Source organism: Malaya genurostris, chromosome 1 (assembly GCF_030247185.1).
Source record: "Malaya genurostris strain Urasoe2022 chromosome 1, Malgen_1.1, whole genome shotgun sequence".
Classification (NCBI taxonomy): Eukaryota; Metazoa; Arthropoda; class Insecta; order Diptera; family Culicidae; genus Malaya; species Malaya genurostris.
Genome location: NC_080570.1, coordinates 42,427,508 through 42,447,693, shown reverse-complemented (window position 1 = coordinate 42,447,693; position 20,186 = coordinate 42,427,508). Strand labels below are relative to the sequence as shown.

Sequence of the window (20,186 nt, the reverse complement as noted above, 5' to 3'; positions counted from 1 at the left end):
GACTGTGCCCTCAAACATTCCTAACATAGCACTTACTTCAGCATACCGGTTCGTATCTTGCTTCCTCCCTTACACCAGCAGAGTAGTAAAAGTGGAAGAAAATAAAACCTCCTACGTGACCGAAATCCGCAAGTTAAGTTTTCCTTCGGCATATTGTCACTTACTAGTAGTTCGGACCGCAATTTGGGGGCAATTGTTGCCTCCCTCCTTCACGAAAAAAACAAAACAGCAAAACAAATCATTACAACTTCGATTCGAAGACAAGTGCGTGAACATCCGAGTCGGCGCGAACTTTTCCGAATTCGTCTGCGACTGACAAATCCCAATCAACGAAATCGGAAACTACACACGGTCACCGGAAGGTCGTATATAAGCTGAAGTGATTAAATTTTACACCAGCAAAGCGTGCATTTCATTCCTCGTGATCACATCGAGTAGGAAGCAGTGAGCTGCGAAAGTCATTTAACGGAAACTGTTGGCAAGTCCTGCAAGATGGCGTTCAAATATGTGATATTAATTGTCGCCCTGATTGGGTTATCCGGAGCAAATCCTGCCAGCAAACCTGCCTTCTGGAAGGGAACTCCGATGGACGGAATGGTCGAAGAGATGCGATCGATGTGCAGCACAGATGGAGACTCCGGAGCATGTCTGAAATATAAGATCATGAACTTCTTGGATACCGTCTTCAAGAAAGATAACTTCCAGGTAAGTTGATTGCTCTCTAACTTTATGTATTTATGTTTAAAGTGAAATATTTCCTATCAGCTCACTGATGACATCGAAATTCACGGCAACGGATACTCCGGAAATGGAGCTCGCAGTGCAAGTGGACTGATGGACAACGTTGAACAATATCTGAAGAGCCATGATGTTACATTCAAACTACCGGTTGCAAATGCCAAGGTGACCGTTTCGCCACGAAATATCGACAGCGAAGAACTCAGTCTAACGGTGAACTTCGCCAAGGTTGACAGTGGACGCAGTGTCGGTGAGGCCCGCAAATCCAAACTGAAGAAGATCGTCATCCCGATCATGGTTTTCATTCTGCTAAAGGCAATGACCTTGATTCCGATGGCTCTCGGTGTTCTCGGTCTGAAAGCCTGGAACTCTCTGCAGTTGTCATTCTTCTCATTCGTAGTGTCCGTTGGCTTGGCCATCTTCCAACTGTGCAAGAAGGTGAACATTTGAGTTGATACGTTGGGAATTTTTTTTAATACGAATATACTTTTCTAAATTTGCAGCTTGCCGCTGACAGCCACCATCCGCACATTGCCGCCCACGGCCCATGGGATGCGGGTCGAACGTTCGCCGCTGTGGAACCGGAGCCAGAATACACCGGACAAAATCTGGCATACAGTGCCTATGCTTAAATCCGGTCAAATCTTTCTTCTACGAAACTCCATAATGCAAAATGGCAGAACTTTTCATCAATGGAATCCGCATTCAACTGGTATGATGGTTAAATACGGATTCAGGGGCTCTCCGTGTGACTGATTTTAGTTCAACAGTAATTTATTTATTTATTTCTAATGACGAATTCTGTGCAATAAATCGAACGAATGTTACCAACTTTGAAGATGTATATTTAGATGACAATTATACCGCTTATCAACTAAGCACAATATCATCAACCTTACTCGCAATGATACTATGTACTTGTTTTCCTGAAGTTAAGTTTCCACGGTACGCATCCTATCCGAAAGTTGATCAACTAAGTAAGGTAAGATCAATCTGTTTAAGAATGTGCCAACATTTGGTTTTCCATCTTGCAAATTTCATTTAAATTCTTCGTCACGATCGACATGTTTTGGACAACTGTATTGATATTTTTCGATTCGTCTGTTGACAGTTTTTTGCTTAAATTCCGATTCGGTTTCAGAAGAACCATTTGCCAAATGTAGCTTACGGCATCGGTCTTTGTGAACAGGTTTCTTTGCGTGAACTTTGAAATCCAGCAGATTAAATGTGATAAATCTACCAGGAGAGCATTCACATTGTCACGTAAAATGTTAAAATTAACCATCGAAAGTGGATGATAAATATCAATATTACACAGCAAGTACAATGTGTATTATCGTCACAACCAGATCTAGCTTGTTTATTAGCGAGTTTTACCATTTTATAAGCAGACTGTCAGGACTAAAGGGTAATTTCACATTGTATAAATATATACAGATGGAGAGAATTCTCCATGTGTAGATGCGGTAGACATTTTGAATATAAAAACAAAAGGATGTACGGAAAAAGTTCAGTTGCTATGTTTTATATTATATTTATGATGATGAAAATACTTGGTAACTTGTAAATTTGTTATACATACTCGAAAACATCACTTAATAACCCAGCAATGAAATATTGTGTTCCGTTGTTCACATGGATCGATCCCGGGCGGGTGTGAGAAAATTAACAACAAAATCAAAAATGGCTTCGCCACCTGTACATTTATATATCGTGAGGAATCAAAAAGCCAAAGCCTTGGTATTACATTCCTGTAGTGGAATTTGACCTACTGTTTCAACAGACTTCGCAGCCGATTCTGAGTGTACAGAACTATTGCATGGCTAGTGCTACGATTCTACTGACACAAACAAAATTGAATAGCATGAACTTTGAATAACGATTCACTTAGAGTTTCGTGAGCTACATATCATTCACTATCCATTCTGCACAGTTCATCGAGTTGAGCAATGTATGTTTGTATGTTAGGTTTGTGTATGTATGTGTCAAATATTATAACTCATTTTTCTCGGGGATGAAATAGCTCCATAGAAAAAAAAGAACGATCCTACAGTTCTTTAACTTAAAACGAAAGATCCTATAGTTCCATAGGTAGCTGTTGAATTTCATCCGGATCCGATTTCCGGTTCCGGAACTATAGGGTAATAATGTTTAATCATTTAGAGCAACGATTCAAAAAAAGGAAAAATTCTTCTTAATTGGACATAACTGTTTACCAATTGGAAAAGTTTTGTTAGTTTATACCCAAAAAAAACTTTCTAATTTTATTCAAGTTTCAAATAAAATCAGAATCCTCTAGTGATATATTTGAAAACATAGGTAATATGAGAAAGGTCCAGCAGTGGTTCTCGAATATTTTACTGCTTTTCTTGTACAACGATTTATCTTTTGCCTCGAAACAAGCGTTTGTTTCAACGATGACTTCTTCGCTAAAGTAGAATCTCCTTTCGTGAAGCTTTTTTTTCTACGTCTGTAAACAGACAGTAGTCGTTGAGGCTATGTTCGGTGATCATGGTGGGTGTGGTAGAAATTCGAATTTTCGCTATGATTGTCGTTGTCGTTTTTGATCCTCCATGAGCAAACGTGGCACCATCATAGACAAAGTTTTTCTGGCCCGAAGAGACGAATGACGAATGCTTCGTTTTAAATTTCAATAGTCAGATACTTCTTTGAATCCTCCATATTATGTCACCGAATTTTGGTAGAAGCACTGTTTGAAATCTTGATAAACGTCCCTCCCGAAATAGAACACTTTCATCGGTTGGTTTGATGCATACTGTTTATACATTCATTTGACCACTACTTCCGGTACTTCTGAAACCGGAATCTGCGAACCGGTATAGCAAAAACCACTTAGTTTGGCCATCAACTAATCGGACCTACATATTGCAAAAGTTTCATAATTCCAAATCCGGAAGCCAGCTCCGTATAAATTTTCATGGTAATCTATGGAACGATAACATCTTTTACTTGAATCTACGTTTGTGAAAATCGGTCGAACAGTTTTCGAAAAATCGAAATAAAGTAATTTCCACTCTGGAATTTCTAATCACTATTCCCGGAATCGGGAACAGAAATGAGTTTTTTAGCCATCAACTCCGGGTCTTAGGTCTCGGGTCTCAGGTCAAAAGTCGAAAGGCAAAAAGGTTTACGATCATAATTTTTTTTTTTTGATGGGCTGAAGTTGGATATATATTACTGGGCTAGTACTTCTGCAAACTACAACGTGAAATAGTGGTTTCGAAAAAAAACCCGAAGGCCTTCCATCGCGATTACAAAAATCAATGTCAAAATGAAAGGAAATGGAAAGTGCCATAAGGATTAGTACTGATTCAGTGTTGGGCAAAGAAGTGATTTTCAGAAAATAAATCATCGATCAGAAAATTCACTGCAGAAAAGATGAGTACTGATTTTTTGACAACTCGATTCTCACTGAAACTTTTTCACGAGGCAAAAAATCAATTGAGAAAAGTTCACTTGCGAACATTATGCTCGATGATATTTAAGAAAAAAGTTCGCACATTGAATATAACTCAAATGATTCTCGAACAGAAGGTTTTTGGAACCCTTTGCAGATTACGTGATAAATAAATTCGCCGATTAATATAAAATGAACCTCTCTGAAAATGTTCAGTGCGCGTAGGATGGTTGATAAATGAATCAATAATGGTGATGTATTTGAAATTTATTCTACACTACCTAAAAATGGTTAGAATGATAATAAAAACACAATAGTTGGAATGATGATAAAAATACAAATTACTAATCATGTCATGCAGCTGATTATATTATATAATAAAATATCAGCCAATTCAACTTGAATATCGTACGCTGAAGTAGCATGAGCACAGACTACTGCTATTCCAATTCAAACGCGTCATTCAAACACTGCGCCTACTGTGTGTTCCAGACAAGCTGACAACGACGACACGACCTGCCACTCGACTATTAAAACTGTATCGCAAATTTAACTACCCCTCAGTAACTGGTAATGTCAAAACGAAATCGCTTGAAAAAATGTTGGAACTGGCAACACAAGTTGGTAAATTATTGATTTTGAAAAACAGTTACCAGTAGCCTTGGTAACTACTTAAGGAATGTAAACAAAAACAAGAGATTCTCACTTAAAACGAAACCACTGAGTGTAGTTGGCCCGCTGGCAGGTATTAAATTTATTATTTCAGAGAGTTTTGAGTCATTTTGGCTTTTTTTTCAATTTGCATCTTTTTTTTAATGAACTGGAACAATTTCGTCGCTGCCACAGAGAGGAAGGCTTTTATCATTTCATATTCATAGCTAGAAAGTTGTATTGTCGGGTGGTAGTGAATGATTTGCCTATGGGTACATTTACAGCGCGCAACTGTGTTTGGAACTTAAAATAATGCGAATTAGGAACATAAAAAAAATTGTTTTAAGCAACTATCGTAAACAATGTTTTTAATTGGAAAAAGTTTACTCGTAGTAAAAGGACATACAAACGAAAATAAAAATAACATGATATTGAAAGAATCGGTTGTCTTTTTCTGACAAAATGAAAATGAAAATAATTATTTAAAAGCAAAAGTTATTAAAGCATGAAATAAAAATACATATATTTTGAAAATAATTCAAGAATATCTTAATTTTTTTTATTACCACAAGCGTTTTTGAGAAGTCGAAAGTGTTTCTCACTGCAATTTATTGTTAATTTCGTTTGGTATTCCGTGGACATGTCTTACGATCGTTTTTCAGAGATGAAGTGAACAATCAACTAATATATGTATATCCAAACTATTTATCTACCATCTGGTTTAAATTTACATATTACTGTTCGTAGGAAACGAATAGAAAGATACTGGATCTCCTTCACGACTGAAACACCCAGCAACGCAACAACGTCTTCCCATTATCGAAAATGTTTTCCTGACCTATCAAAACTAATCATTGCATGCTGCCACTGTAATTCTCTATGACTAACACAATACATCCTTATAAATGAAAGAAATGATCTGTAAAACATGGTAACTATCACATAGCAACTAGTCAACAAACTAGAAGATTACGCTACAAAAAGAATCATGAATATTCGGACTTCTGTGTATAATATCACAAGATCATTGTATAATTTAGAAAATGTAAATATATTTTCTACATAGATACGGTAATTACGGTATACGATCAACACCTACGTAGTAATTATTAATTGCATATAATAACAAAAACAGTGGAAGTAATCATCTTGAAACCGCTTTAGTTTCCGTGCAAAATGTCGCATTTCCTCACTCTGGCTGGTTTGGTAACCGTGGAACTGCAGGATAATGACTTGTTAAACTGCTCTATTTGTTTGCCCATGTCCAGAAGCATTTTCGAAGTCGGCGAAAGAATGTTAACTGCAAATAGAAAATTTTTATTTAATAATAAAATTCAAGCACTCACCTGCACTCAGCTTCATCATAATTTGCATCGATGATGATTAAAATTATTGAGTTGCTCTCCGGAATTCACTAAATAACCGGAAAAGACAAAAATAAAATCGGTGGAATTATTCCACAACAATTTTAAACTGTTTGTTTATTTATTCTGGTGCTCCTTGGTAACTAGTTCATAGCAACCTAAACAGTGTTGCTCGAAAAGTTAGTTTTTGTCATTTTCAAGGGGTCGCTATATTTATGGTAACTGGTGGTAAATCGCTTACGAACACTTTTTATTCCGATTTTTCTTCGGAGTGTCTGGTCGTGTCGTCGCTGACAATGTTGCGCTCCTGTTACTTCTATGAATCAAATTCATGCTTAATAGCGTTTTATTGGGTTTCATCTAAAAAGCCAGCTGGAATAAAAGCAGCCTTTCGTCGCTCTAATCACTGTTTGGAATGTGGAAAAGATATTAGTGTTCATGTTGACCACACTACGTATGTCGAAAATATCGAAATATTTTTATTTCTCAGTTCATGAAGTGTAGTGGAATGTAATCAGAGACTCTTCTCACTTTCGATTATCTTTTTAACAATATTTCTGTGGGTGAAAATTCCTTAACAAATTTCGCTGACACAAAAAATCACTTGTGAACTTCCAGATTCAGAGTTTTGTGGATGCTTGTGTCATGAATGAAAATATCGAAAATGGTTTTTTCATCCACCGAGTTTTTTTTAGGAAATCTCTTGAACTATTTTTATCACGAGTGAAAGTGAAATAAACTTTTTCTGATCCCAACATCGGTACTGAGCAAACGTGTCATAGTTTTAGCTAGATACCGCGAATGAAAAATATGTCCTACCACTGGATGCCGAACATGCATACTTAGAATCGAAAAGCGAAACGCGAGCACACTTCGGAAGCATGTTCGCCTATGCTGATGCAAATTGGTGTCGGTTGGTTACTGTATATTATTAAACGTCCGAGAACGGTACGATTAACCGAAAATAGACTGAAATTTGACAGAATGGTTATGGAGTCGGTCCTTTGGAGTTCGTCACAGTATCATTTTCGTGGACTATTTCGAAAACAGAAATCCATCTACAGCAAGTGAAAGTGTGCATTATTGGAGCGATTCAAAATCGGAAAAATAAGATTTTCAAGACAATGCTTACATTTGTGCAAATCGTCCTAGTCATTTGTGAGAAATTTATGTGAATTCTGTTTTGGAGTTTTTTGACAACTACTAAGAAGCTTTTTCTGTTCTTGCATCGTTACTCCCAATGACGAATTTAAATTTTTATAATCAGGAATCAGAACAAATTGGCTCAAATGGCACGTTCCCCTTGATCATCACCCTGTATATCCAAACCAGAGATGCAAGGTAAAAATTTCATATACATTCATGAAGGGTTTAAAAAGTCTATAAACGCGATAAAAAGTCTGCGGACTTCAAGTTTTCTACAAAGAATGATGCACGGAATTGATTGAGCGAACCAAAAAAAAAAGACCGCGGCAATTTCAAAAGTCTGTAAATTTTTACGTCTTCAGCTAAAACAAGTCTGCAGCTTGTTTTAGAAATCTGCTAATTTACAGCAAATCTGCAGGTCTGGCATCGCTGATCCAGGCCCGGAAGTTGACTTGATAAAAGTATATAGGAGGTGTTTTAGGGGTTCAAACCCATTCACTCAAATTTCACTCCAAAACCAAAATCGAACTATGGGACTATATGATAAGAAAAAAAGTAAAAAAAAACGATCCCTTCCTTTTGCACATTAAACTTCTTGCTTCAATATCTCATTGTCCAATCCAAAATATGTGAGTATTTACTTCAATTGATAATTACTTGCACTCACTCTTCTACATGCACATCTAGAACTGGACACAAAAAGATAATCTGTTAAATGCATTATTTCTTATTCGTGGACCCCTCTCGAAACAAAATCCTGGGTACGGCCCTGCTGATAAGCTCATCCATATATTATATTAAACTTCAGCATGCGTTACCGTTATTTCAACAAATCTCGGTAAAGATTTGGATTCAGTAAGTGAACATTTGTGTTGCCAATTTAGTTGCTTTTTTAAGTCTGGCATCAACAATGATAAGTCCTTCACAGAATTTCAAGAAGTACAACCGGATAGGGGTGTAGCTCAGAGACAGCATTAGAGTAGAAATTCTCGGTGAAGTCGAATATTCGACGATTTGATTATTTTACTCTTTCTGTTATGATATTGCATGAGATTGTTTTTTGTAGGGCAGATAACGGAGAATTACAAAGCCAGTTTTTACTCTTTATTCGATTATTCATTGCTTCAAGTAATTAAAATATTTGATAAGTCATGAAGATATTTTTCCGATTATTATTTTCCTGTATGGTCATTAGACATATACATTAATTATGTTGACAGTAATCCTCGTAAAGTCATCTGAAAACTGCCATCACATTGTTCGATTAAACATTAAACATCGGCATTTTATGGTTGATTTTCTTAAAATTGAAAAATGTTCAATTGAGCTTTCGTGAACGCACGAGCAGTTATAGAAAATCTTGAACATTTTAACAATTCCACGATACCACTGGTGATACGGATGCGACAGGTAGATTTCTCGTCAGTTATGTTTATGACCGTCCGAAATTGTTTGCAGTTTAAGGTGACTTTAATGACCCTTTGAATACGTGTACCAAGTACTGAACAAGAAATGCTTCGGTGTCTTATGCAACGCAATGCGTTCAAATTAATCACAAGGATCAAGCCGTTTAATCCAATCCAGCTGTAGGCGATTGCAAGGTGAAACTTTCCTCAGAGAAAGTGATTCTCACAAATGCGGTCGAAATTCTTTCGACCATAAGCGCATAACTATGCCGCTGGGGAAGACTTTACAGCCCTCCGCATACCGCCTTCCGATTGCGACGATTGTGCGCATCCAGAATACTGATGAGCCTAATAAAGTGGAACATTTGAACGGGTGTGGAAAAATTGACTCCACTCTCCCACGCATTGGGGTGTACTCAGAGAATTTCATTGGATTACTGAGGGCACTTGCGGTGACAAATCGTATCCACTCTCCGGGTCCAGGTTGAACAAAAGCCTAACCAAAAACGGTTCCGATCGCTTATTTGGTGTTTCGATTTTCGGTTGTCCGGTAGTGTCCGGTAGCTAAGGGAGCTATTTTTGGACGAATTCGCGTGCTTCACCGTGTTCATCGGTTGACCACAGGCACAGTCCCAAGAGGATCCGAGCGCTATGACAGTACGGTGTGGAAAGTGAATTGGGAGCAGTGGTATAAAATACTCGTACAGCAGCATATGTAGATTCATTAGCTTGCAGTCATTTGTTTAATCAACACGCATAGATTAAAATAAATTGAACGACAGGCCAGTTCGTTGGTTGGTTAGGACCTCCGGAACTTCCTGCAGTGCGAAAGTGAAATTTTGAACGCATTAACATTAACGAAGAAGAATAACAATGAAATCCGCTACGTGCCTGCTGCTGATGGTGGGTGCCACCACCCTGTTAGGTGCAGTATCCTGTGCATCGATCGCGTCCAATCTAGTCGAGGAAGCCACTCCAAGAATTAGCACCAGCGAGCAGCTGCTGTCGTCGATTGTGAATGAGTGCTTCGATCAGGATTCTGTGATGAACTGCCTTAAGGGCAAGGTGCTAGTCTACTTGGATGGAGTCCTGGGATTGAGCGAGGAGCAGGCACGTGCCTTCGAAGAACAAAACGTAGACAAGGTGATCTTCGATCGGGTGGCACGTATTCTCGCCTCGAACGAGTTCAAGCTGCAACTGCCAGAGGATGCGGTCGTCAGTTATCGGGCCGATAAAGGCGTAAATCTGGATGTGCTACCAGCCGGACTCGGAGCCGGTGGGTATTTTGTTAGTGTGATAAATGAATGAACATTTTTTGCATTTGCTTGGAAGTCTAGCTTTGAGTGAAGAAAGTTAGCATTTTTTTGGGGTTGGAGCTATACTAAGACTACTAGAAACTAGAACGCATGTGGGTGGTCTAGATTGCATGAGTGACGACCGGACATCCGATTTGGGGTGGATAATTTTTAGATCAAGCGTCCTGCTACAAGGATTAGGTTTATGCATGAAATAATAAGTGCGCATGAGATCAGTTGGAGTGCTGTTAGTAAACTTGATAACATTACAGTGACTCTGTTGGTTGAAATAGTAAAAAATCATATAACTCTCAAAACAACTGTGCTTGTGCATTTTCATAATCGGTTACCACAAAATTCTCAGAATTTAAAATGAAATTCTAGAGTGATTCAAGTGTTAATTTTCACTGAATTCTTTGGAAGTTTCAGAAATGTTTTCCTAACGGAAGTGATTATTTATTATAGGAGCAAGTCAAGCAGCACAGCAATAACGATCTATTTCCTATCCATCAATTTTCTAACAACACCGTAATGATTGAACAAACTTTTCCAGTTCCAATGCAACCAATCAACAATTTACAAGTTTCGATGATAATTTTCTAGCTGATGAAAATTTTCTAAACACCTTTAATTCTAAATTTAAAACTTTTCCCAATTCGTCTAAAAAATATGAAGGCTAACTGGAGGGTTTATAATCGAGCCAGCCTTCGGTTGGAAGTTAGTTGAAGAAAACTAACAAACACTGGGCAAGGAGAGGGCTTCTTAATTATCTCGTTTGTCTACCATAGGAAATGTGGATTTTAGTCCTGTGTTTTACAAAGTTCGTCATCAACTTAATTTAATTATTTCGTATGAAACGCAGATTAAAAGAGATTGTGGTTCTAGTTTTAGCATTATACATGCAACCCATCCCTGGATTGACGATTCAATGCATGTTGTATGTTCGAATCCCGATCTAGAAGGATTCGTAGTGGCAATAGAATCATAGTGCTTGCCAAACATTGATTCTGTGAATCGACTGCGAATTCTATCGAAACAGTATGGTCCTGTTTCCTAAAAGAAGTGTAATAAGAAGACTTTGATTTTCGACCCGATATCACAAGCAAGCCATGCATAATCACAGATTTATTTCATTGTGTATCATTCACAAAACAAAGAAATCAAAGATCTATTGTGTTTCTGATGGCAACCTTTCAGAATAGCGAAAGCATGATTACATAAAAACAGATGTCTCGATTTGGGAACTACATGAAGCTACAACCAAATTTAAGAACTTTCTAGCCAACCGAACTAAGTTTCAGTTTTCATCATAAGTTTTATGGTTCTTTATTGTAAAACCGTTAAAAATGGAATTATGATCGATTCAAATGTTTAATATTTTTTATGGGCGGGAAAAGTAAACTTTTTACCATTTGAATAGTACAGATAACCTTTGGAAGATGGGTTTTCAAAGGTCTTCGGAAGTCTACAAGAAAATACAAAACGTTAAAATCGCGGCCCGTACACAGAGTTGCAAATTGTCAGTCATGTCAAATGACCTTGACAGACCGACTAAAATCATCGTCAACTGTAATCGGTACGGTCAATGTGCCTGTCAAATGAGATACTCGATAGTTCAATGACCAAGTAGAAGTATACTCAGTCAAAGACAGGTGACGCATTTTGTTCTCTCTCTCATTCTCCTATTCCCTGTTGAAGTAAAATAATTCCATGGGAGTACTAACATAAACATAAATTGATAAATTTCATTGTTCTTTGTAAAAAGTCATCGGACTTCGGAGTTTATTGGTGTACATGAATTTAATTCAATGTTTATGTTGCTTGATAATTATTTAGTCACATCGTAATCAAACAGTGACAGGAGAAATGAAGATAATATCAATCGCATCGGCAATCAATGAGCGTCCTGGTGAGTATAATATCAAGAGAATTTAAGTTATAACAGATCGGCTCTCAGACACTCAATATATGATGATTGGTAGAGGATGGTTGGCAGCAGTCCAGTGACATAAACTTTCCAAACTTCGTCGTGCAAAGTTGCTAGTTGACAGTGACGTTTAGCAGCTCTGCCCGTACATTGAAAATAAATAATAATCATACTTTCGAGACAAAGGTTTAATAACTAATAGTTACACGATTCATAAGAAATGCGTTTATTTACATTACCTTATTGATGATTGTCTCAGTCGACCATTTCACCTAATCAATTAGGTCTTTCGTCGGAAAACCTTTCATGTAATGTCCATAACCAGGGATTTTTGGTCATTTTTCCAAAAATCTGTGATCAAGTCAAAAACCTGTCTGTGCAAAATCTGTGCACGTTTCCGGTGCCTATTTCAAACCGCTCTGTACTTTTTGGTGCTTAACTGAGATCACTTTTCTAAAATCTGCGAAAATCTGTGATCGAAATCTGTGAAAATCTGTGTCATTTTTAGAATCGGTACGGAAAGTTGAAAATCTGTGAAACACAGATTGATCTGTGATCCTGGCATCCCTGGTCATAACACTTTTTCGTAGTTCAATGACATTCACAAGTCTGCCGATTTTATTGTTTCCTTCTTTCCAATTCCATTCTGCTATCCGATCTTTGGACTTTTCTCTTTTATTACCAGACACAATCCCTGCAACCAAGAGCTTGGTTTCGTCTTAGAAACATGATTTTCGGTTTTAAAAAATTCATGCAACTTTACTAAAAACTTATATTCAATTCCCGAGCATCTTACAGAAATTTGCATCTACCTTTATTATTGAACTTTCGCGTACTGTTCAATTAATTCTGATTTCCTCTCGAGTTACTAATTCTGATGCTGTTCAGCACAGTTCACAGTTCACTCAAAAAAGCTTTTTTCTTAAATTTCATAATTCCTTTCATTTTATTTTAGTATGCTACGTTTCTGACTCACAACGATTTAAGTAGCATTTGTATTAGCAAACATCTTTCTCCCCGGTGAACGACCAAAATGGTTAAAGTCGGGGTAAAATAAATTATATAAAATAAAGAAACATCTAACAATATTATTGCTAACTTCAAAAAATGTTTCTTGTAACGAAGGAAACTTTAAAATAAATTGAAAGTCATAACATATCAACAAATTGAAATGAAATTGAAAGTACATATGACATATCAACTAACCAAACAGCCTTATTGAGTTATGCCGTACGAATGTTGTTTTACAAATTTTGAATGCAAGCGAAATTATTAGCTGCTTCCAAATCTACTACTAGGCAAAATCATTCAACTTAATCATAACCTCCCGAAAAGCAATTGGAATCGGGAGTGATTTACATCATTTTCAAAGTCTAGGTCAACATTTGTAGAATTGTTTATGCAATTTTAAACAAGTTTTCATCCAAAACAAACTTCCTGAATATTTATGTGTCTATCTGGCTCAAATGAATGCAAGATTTAAAGACTTTACTGGTCTGCGAAAAACTAGGAGCATGTAAATGTTAAAGAAAGATATGCACACCGATTCAGTTCATGTGGCTGATATTTTGAATTATCTAAGCAAATTTTTCTTTTCATGTCACAAACTGTTTCTACTACCGATTTTGGAATACAATCTTGTAATCCGATGACATTAACAATAATATAAAAATTACTTTACTTTTGATTAGTATAACATTTCCATCTCCCAACACTCTCGATGTGTAAATTTTTGTCCTACGTCAAAAGCAAGAAACTTCAAAAGAAGCCATGCGGAGGCTATTGGCGAAGTACAGAAGTTGCATTCAATCATGCAAGGATGAGCGAAAATCGTACACTCTAAGAAAAAATTAAATTTACTGTTGACGTAAATTCAAGCATTCCGTGATTTCATTGGTGATGATACAATATTACAACTATTGACATGTAAAAATAATGTTTGTGTCGGTATCTATGTAACCTTTTGCTAAATTAACAGTGAAGTTAATGACATGACTTATATTTACGTGTAAATGAATTGTAAATTTAAGTGCATTATGTGCACTTTCTATGTGCATCTATGCGTAAATTTACACGATTTTCTCTAAGTGTGTAAACTTTATAATACGCCTACACTCTTAGAAAAAATGAAACTTACATTTGACTTAAATTCAAACATGCCGTAATTTCATGAATGATGACAGAGTATTACACAAAAATCAAGATTGTGTCTGTTTCGATGTCAACTTCTGCTAAGCCAACGGTGAAGTTAATGATAACAATCATTTTTACTTGCTTTGAGATGTGAATTTAAGTGAATTGCGACGCTCATTTTATGTGCATGCAATAGATATGTAAATTTACACTATTTTTGCTAAGTGTGTAGACTATGTTTGTCATATAATAAGCATTCGACAACTTTAGCTCTGAATGTTGCTCAGGAATCCAAATACGTCATATTTATATTGGTTGGTTTTTACCGAGCAGAATTATAATTAAAACCGAGATGTATAGATGCTCAAACTACGGCCAAATTCAGTTATATTGTCTTTTGTCAAAGACACGAGTAACGCTTTCTCGTTGCCATTTATTATTTTAGTTAGAAACATCAGTTTTCATTACTAATAAACTCATTTTTTTTTCTCGAGCGAATATTCCAATAATATTGAACGTTTCGGATCCTTTCAATCATTTGTTTAATTTGTAGTTGTCGGTCAAAAAATAAAAATCCATACAACAGTTCAATAAATTAAAATTAAATGAGCAGCACTGAATCTCAAATAAACATTGACTCTAAGCAGACCCTGTCAGCTTGGAGCGATCTTAATCTTCAGTTCAGCAACGCCATCGCACGGCGTCTCATTCAACATGTCATGTCAATTGTATGGGTGCGCAGTGCTGCTATTTTGGCGCGTACGAATTTGACATTTCTCTCCCCTTATTTCTATGTACGTGGTTCGATGCGGACTCGCCTGAGGGCGCCATGCTCGCAAAAAAGGATGTTGCCAAAGATTTGTTCGGGAAATGTGAGAGCTGGATATCTTGTTAATATGATATCTTTGCTCTAAGCTAGGCAATTGTCTGTTTTTCTTCTGTGTTTGTAACTTCATTTTTTCGGATAATGCTTGAACACAAGTTTAAATGAACTGTGAGATATGGGAATGAAATAGAAGAGAGTCGGGAGCCTTGGGCCGGCGTATGCCTGGAACCACTTGTGTTTTATCGACAAGTATTGAAGGAATTTATTTGATTTTTTTTATTGTAAGTAAATTTAGTAATTTCTGAAACCTCCATTCGAATTTCATCAAAATTACTTGATTACTTCAAAAGAAAAAAAAATACCTGGATAGAATCACACAGAAAAGAATTCTACAAACGATACAATTCACAACTACTTAATTTTTCAAATAACGTATTATTCCACTCGCACAGAATTTTACACGCTCCGAGTATAATTTGCACTCGGCTAGCCAGTGCCGCTGTATGGATTTATATGTATCAATTATTCGATGAATAGATATGAGCACTGTGGTTCAGTCGGGTAACCGATGTGTGCTTGTGATCTAATGTTTCTCGGTTCAAGTCGCGCTGCTGCTATTGATCTTTTGTTTTTTTTTTCATTCGAATCAAGCCATGTAATTTTCGAATCACACAATTTTTACATGTTCTTGAATATAAATTTGTGTGAAAAATGACGCTCCATTTATGTACATTTTATAAGATGAAAACTCTGGATTTTTTCGAACTGTGTATTATTCAAAGTTTCATGGATGGAAACAGTTATAAATTCAATTAAGATGTCACGAAGATAAGGAGGTGTAGTAAAATGTTAGAGTGCGGATTGTTTAAAATTTCAAGTGCAAAATGGCCCAAAACTACTCACTCACCGAACATAACTTAAAACTGTCATACGAAATAAGTTGGGAAATGCCACTTCGAATTTTTAAAAGTACCCCGCTGCTATTTTTCCAAAAACAAATTTCACAAAAGGCAACACAAAAAGATTTTCTTTTCTAGGAATATAAACTTCAAAATCGATTTTTCCAAAATCACAAAAACAGCGAAACTGTTATCCCATTGTTTTCGTAATATTTGCAAATTTGTCATAAATGAACGGTATTCAAGCATCCAGATAAAATTGATTTGCAACTCTAAGCGAAAAGCGTTTTTTTTTCAATTTAATAATTCTTAAAAAATTTTATCAATTGTTTTTACCATAGAAAATATTTGCATTCTTAAGTTAACGGCACTAATCAAGAGACACATCTTAGCTCAAACTAGACTTCCACATCCTAACCGCAACGTATTTTATAACAGATAAAAAAACTAACTTACTAAACCAACTCTTCCACTACCGCACGCGCCCATTCCCACCACCACGCAGAATCCCGTGGTCACTTACTGAAGAAGAAACTCCTGCTTCCAGTTCTGCTGCTGTTCAAGCTGAAAATGAAAGCCTTGATGCCGATCATCGTCGCTCTGATCGGTCTGAAAGCCATGAAGGCGTTGATCCTGTCCAAGCTGGCTATCACGTTGGTGCTTGGTTTTCTGATTGCCCAGCTAGTGAAGAAATCCGGTCTCGGCATGCCAATGATGTCGATGATGCCAATGATGCCACCAGCTGCCGAATATGGTGCCCCTGCCCCGGCTACGACTGAGGCACCATCTAGCTACAATCCGTCTTCCTGGGAACCGCAATCCGGTGGTCCGTACTCGCGTGTTTGGGAACCGTCGACGTCGTCGTCGTCGCACAGTCTGGCCTACAGCTCCTACTATCCAAGCTCCAGTGGATCGTCGTACAGCTCAACTGCTTACAATTCTGGCTCCTCGGGTTCCAGCTCTAGTTCGTCGCCATCGTCCTCGTCGTCATCCTCATCGAATTCAGCTCATGCCTACTAGAGAATCAAAATAAACCAAAAAGCTGACAAGGAGTTTTCCACCGCAGATCACACTAATGTACATAAAGGAAACATGCCTTGAAAACCAAAAAAAAAAACAATATTTCATCATCAAGTCGAAACAACACAATGCCAAAACGGTCAACCTTCTTGATTGGGTGAACCAATCAAACCAAGGGATGGCCAGAAGCTGTCACAAGAATTTCGTTGAAATTATTTACTGTTAATATTTATTTGCTTTCGCTCTTTCTATTTATTATCTGAATGATTGATTGTATTTAATAAACGACTCATCGCCATCACACTAACTTAATATTGGAAAGAAACTCCGTGGAAATCGACAGGTTGGAGAAATTGTCGAAAAAATAGAAACCTATACTAACCCAATGAGAGGTTGAACTATTTTCATTAACTCAATGGCGTAATAAGGACGGACATAACGTGATGGGTAAAATAATCAACTTTCACGTTGACTGCCTGGGTTCGATTTCTAACCCTACACATAGAGTCAAGATTTGCTGACACGAGAGGTGAGTATTTACAATCGAAGAACAAAACGCTGTAAAGATAGCTTCCTCATAAATACCAACATTACTGTGAAATTTTCAAAAAACTTTTTTTTGTTAGGACAAAACACACTCAAAACAGATATTGGCTAATGCAAGGTGATGAGTGTTGAACATTTAAAACTGTCATACAACTGATAAAGCATAAAAGTGAAAAAATTCATTACAACTTTTCGAATTTGTGATTACGAGCAAATCGATTGTGCCTACCTGTATTCACCAGGTTAGCAGAAGGTACGTCATGTTTTTTAATGCATAATCTACAATAAATAGATTGCGTTACAATAGGTGTAAATATTTTTACTAAGATCATATAAAAAAATAATGTTGCAAAACGGAATCGAAAAAAGAGCCATTCTATTGCAATAACAAGTCAAACACTCAAATAACTTATGGATTTGAAGAAATAAAAATTTGAAGAAGCGAAGACGAAGATTGATATATTGAACATTGAATATAATTTTCAGGTTATATTGATATTGAATAACTATTTTGGCATTTATTTTGGAATATTGTTAATGATGTGGATAAATTTATTAATTTTCATTTGTCTCTTTCAACAAGCGAATTGTGACACAAATAATGTATAATCATTGTCACTATTTTTTACCTGGAGCTGTTAGTGGAATGTATTCAACAGTTTCACTTTTTCTGTACCATTTAATTCCACTATTTCACTGTCACGTTATTACACTTTCACAAAGTCACTATACTTTAATGAAGCATAACAAACGTTACAATACAGATACGCGTATTTCGGAATGTTACTTACATCCTTCTTCAGTGTATCGGTTTTATAAAATTATTGTTATGCTTCATTAAAGTATAGTGACTTTGTGAAAGTGTAATAACGTGACAGTGAAATAGTGGAATTAAATGGTACAGAAAAAGTGAAACTGTTGAATGTATAATGTTTACTTATACTAAGCATTATTTCCACAATGAAGCTGAGATTTAATTTCAATTTTTAGATATACTTAGCGTTCTATTGCGTAATTTACAAGCTTGTAAATGACAGCCAGATAGGGAAAACCGGGGCTAAGCCGGATACATTTTGAAAAAAAAAAAAAGTATCCATTACAATTAGGATTTTTCCAACTTATCTATACCGGTGTGTAGTTTCAACCTGCTGCTACCATTCCCAATTTGTGACTTGGTTTTTGTACCAAGTCACGATGAAATAACCAATTAGAAATCCAATATTTAGAAACAGCGGGGCTAAACCGGACTTCAAAGTTTTACATAAAAATGAAGAACGAATACATATAGTAAAGCGTCAAATCTTGAAATAACAATGAGCGCAAAAAAAAACCGTGTTCGAATGGATTGTCTGTTGGTTTCAACTATTCGTGAGACATAATCCTGCTCGCTGGAAATATAGGTATTGTCTCGAAGCTTCACACCCTGCAGTATCCAATAATAGATATTAGAACTGATTTTAGGGTTTTAATTGAAGACTATTTGATTTGCTTGATTCACCACATATAACGAATGTTTTACCTAAATTTATAATAAATCTAGTTTTAATAAGTGATAAGCAGTAGAATAAAAATATGGATATCAATATTTAGGTATGTTTCGAGAATCCCTTAAGAATTTCAATTCGAACAATATGTGTCCGATTCCGTTTACAAAGTCAATCCATGAATAGAAATAATTGGTGGTTTATGAGATATTTTGAGCTGTCCGGTTTAATTTAGTGTCCCGGTCTCCAAAGCAAAGTCTTGGCATTACATTCCTTTTGTGGAATTTGTCCTTTCTGTTTCAACAGACTTCGCAGCCGATTCATATAGCGTACAGAATCATTGCATGGCTAGTACTATGGATCCTACTGACGCTAAGAATCCTTCCAGGTCGGGGCTCGAACATACGACAACTGGCATGTAAGACCAGCGTCCTATGCATTGAACCACCAACCCGGGACCCCCTATATAAAGAAAAAGATTTATCACTAACACTACCATTTCGCCGGATCTTTCTGCAATTTTCGATTTAAAATTTAAATCCGCGTTTGAAGATAAACAATGTGAAATCCATTAAAAAAATTATGTCCTTACAGTAGGTCTAGGAGCATGTTCCGAAGAGTTCTAGTTCTAGATGCATAATTTATGTCAGTTTTAAAATCGTGGACAGGGAATTATAACAAAACAGCTGGCAACTCCTCCACGTTTTACTCGTGTTTCAAATTTAGAACAAATAAAACGGCAGCGTATACTAGTTTCAAATTTACCAGTAGAACTGTTCGAATATATAAAATTACAGCGATCCATCTAAGATAGATTTTTAGAGCGTTTTTAGCATTATACTACATCCAAGACAAGCATGATAATAAAACCATGTAGAAATTGAACATGATTTTATTATAACTCTTGCTCTACTTTTAGGAAAATATGGCTTGAATAGTTCGATAAATTTACAATACTGCTGCTATAGCAGAGCGAAAGTTCTAAGCTAATGCACCAATTTGGAGTATACCCTTTGAACCCAGGCATCTAACAGAAATAGCAGATTGTTACTATGGAGATCTTATATCAGTTTAATTAGTCGGTAGTATTTTAGGATCTTACACAAAAACTGTTGATTCAAATAAACTAGAAAATCTGTTTTTTTATTTTATATAGGATGGAGTTAGCAGCGTTGGGGTTGGCGGTTCAATGCATACGGCGCTGGCTTTACAAGCCAGTTGTCATATGTTCGAGCCCCGAACTAGAAGGATTCATAGTGTCGTAGTATTAGCCATGCAACGATTCTGTACGCTTAAGAATCGGCTGCGAAGTCTGTTGAAACAGAAAGGCAAA

The 20,186-nt window shown here is 36.5% G+C and overlaps 2 protein-coding genes across 3 annotated transcripts; both read left to right on the top strand.

Annotated features, from left to right (window-relative positions):
• The first annotated feature begins 416 nt into the window (after window positions 1–416).
• On the top strand, window positions 417–1,565 carry LOC131435336 (uncharacterized). Its single transcript, XM_058603149.1, has 3 exons — window positions 417–705; window positions 766–1,176; window positions 1,242–1,565. Exons 1-3 carry the CDS (start codon window positions 493–495, stop codon window positions 1,368–1,370), a joined length of 753 nt encoding a protein of 250 aa, XP_058459132.1. The 5' UTR covers window positions 417–492; the 3' UTR covers window positions 1,371–1,565.
• Window positions 1,566–9,258: 7,693 nt separating this feature from the next.
• On the top strand, window positions 9,259–17,064 carry LOC131435225 (uncharacterized). Of its 2 annotated transcripts, none has more exons than XM_058603009.1 (2): window positions 9,259–9,999; window positions 16,351–17,064. In XM_058603009.1, the coding sequence occupies exons 1-2, from the start codon at window positions 9,597–9,599 to the stop codon at window positions 16,821–16,823; spliced, it is 876 nt and encodes a 291-aa protein (XP_058458992.1). In that variant the 5' UTR covers window positions 9,259–9,596; the 3' UTR covers window positions 16,824–17,064. The 2 variants fall into 2 exon arrangements, with proteins under 2 accessions (XP_058458992.1, XP_058458912.1); XM_058602929.1 differs by having other exon boundaries at window positions 16,309–17,064.
• The last annotated feature ends 3,122 nt before the right edge of the window (window positions 17,065–20,186 follow it).

Coding starts and splice junctions, on each gene's coding strand:
- LOC131435225 (XM_058602929.1), top strand. CDS start 9,597: ATGAAATCCGCTACGTGCCTGCTGCTGATGGTGGGTGCCACCACCCTG. Junction 10,000..16,308: donor ACCAGCCGGACTCGGAGCCG/GTGGGTATTTTG, acceptor ACCACCACGCAG/AATCCCGTGGTCACTTACTG.
- LOC131435336 (XM_058603149.1), top strand. CDS start 493: ATGGCGTTCAAATATGTGATATTAATTGTCGCCCTGATTGGGTTATCC. Junction 706..765: donor TCAAGAAAGATAACTTCCAG/GTAAGTTGATTG, acceptor ATTTCCTATCAG/CTCACTGATGACATCGAAAT. Junction 1,177..1,241: donor TCTTCCAACTGTGCAAGAAG/GTGAACATTTGA, acceptor CTAAATTTGCAG/CTTGCCGCTGACAGCCACCA.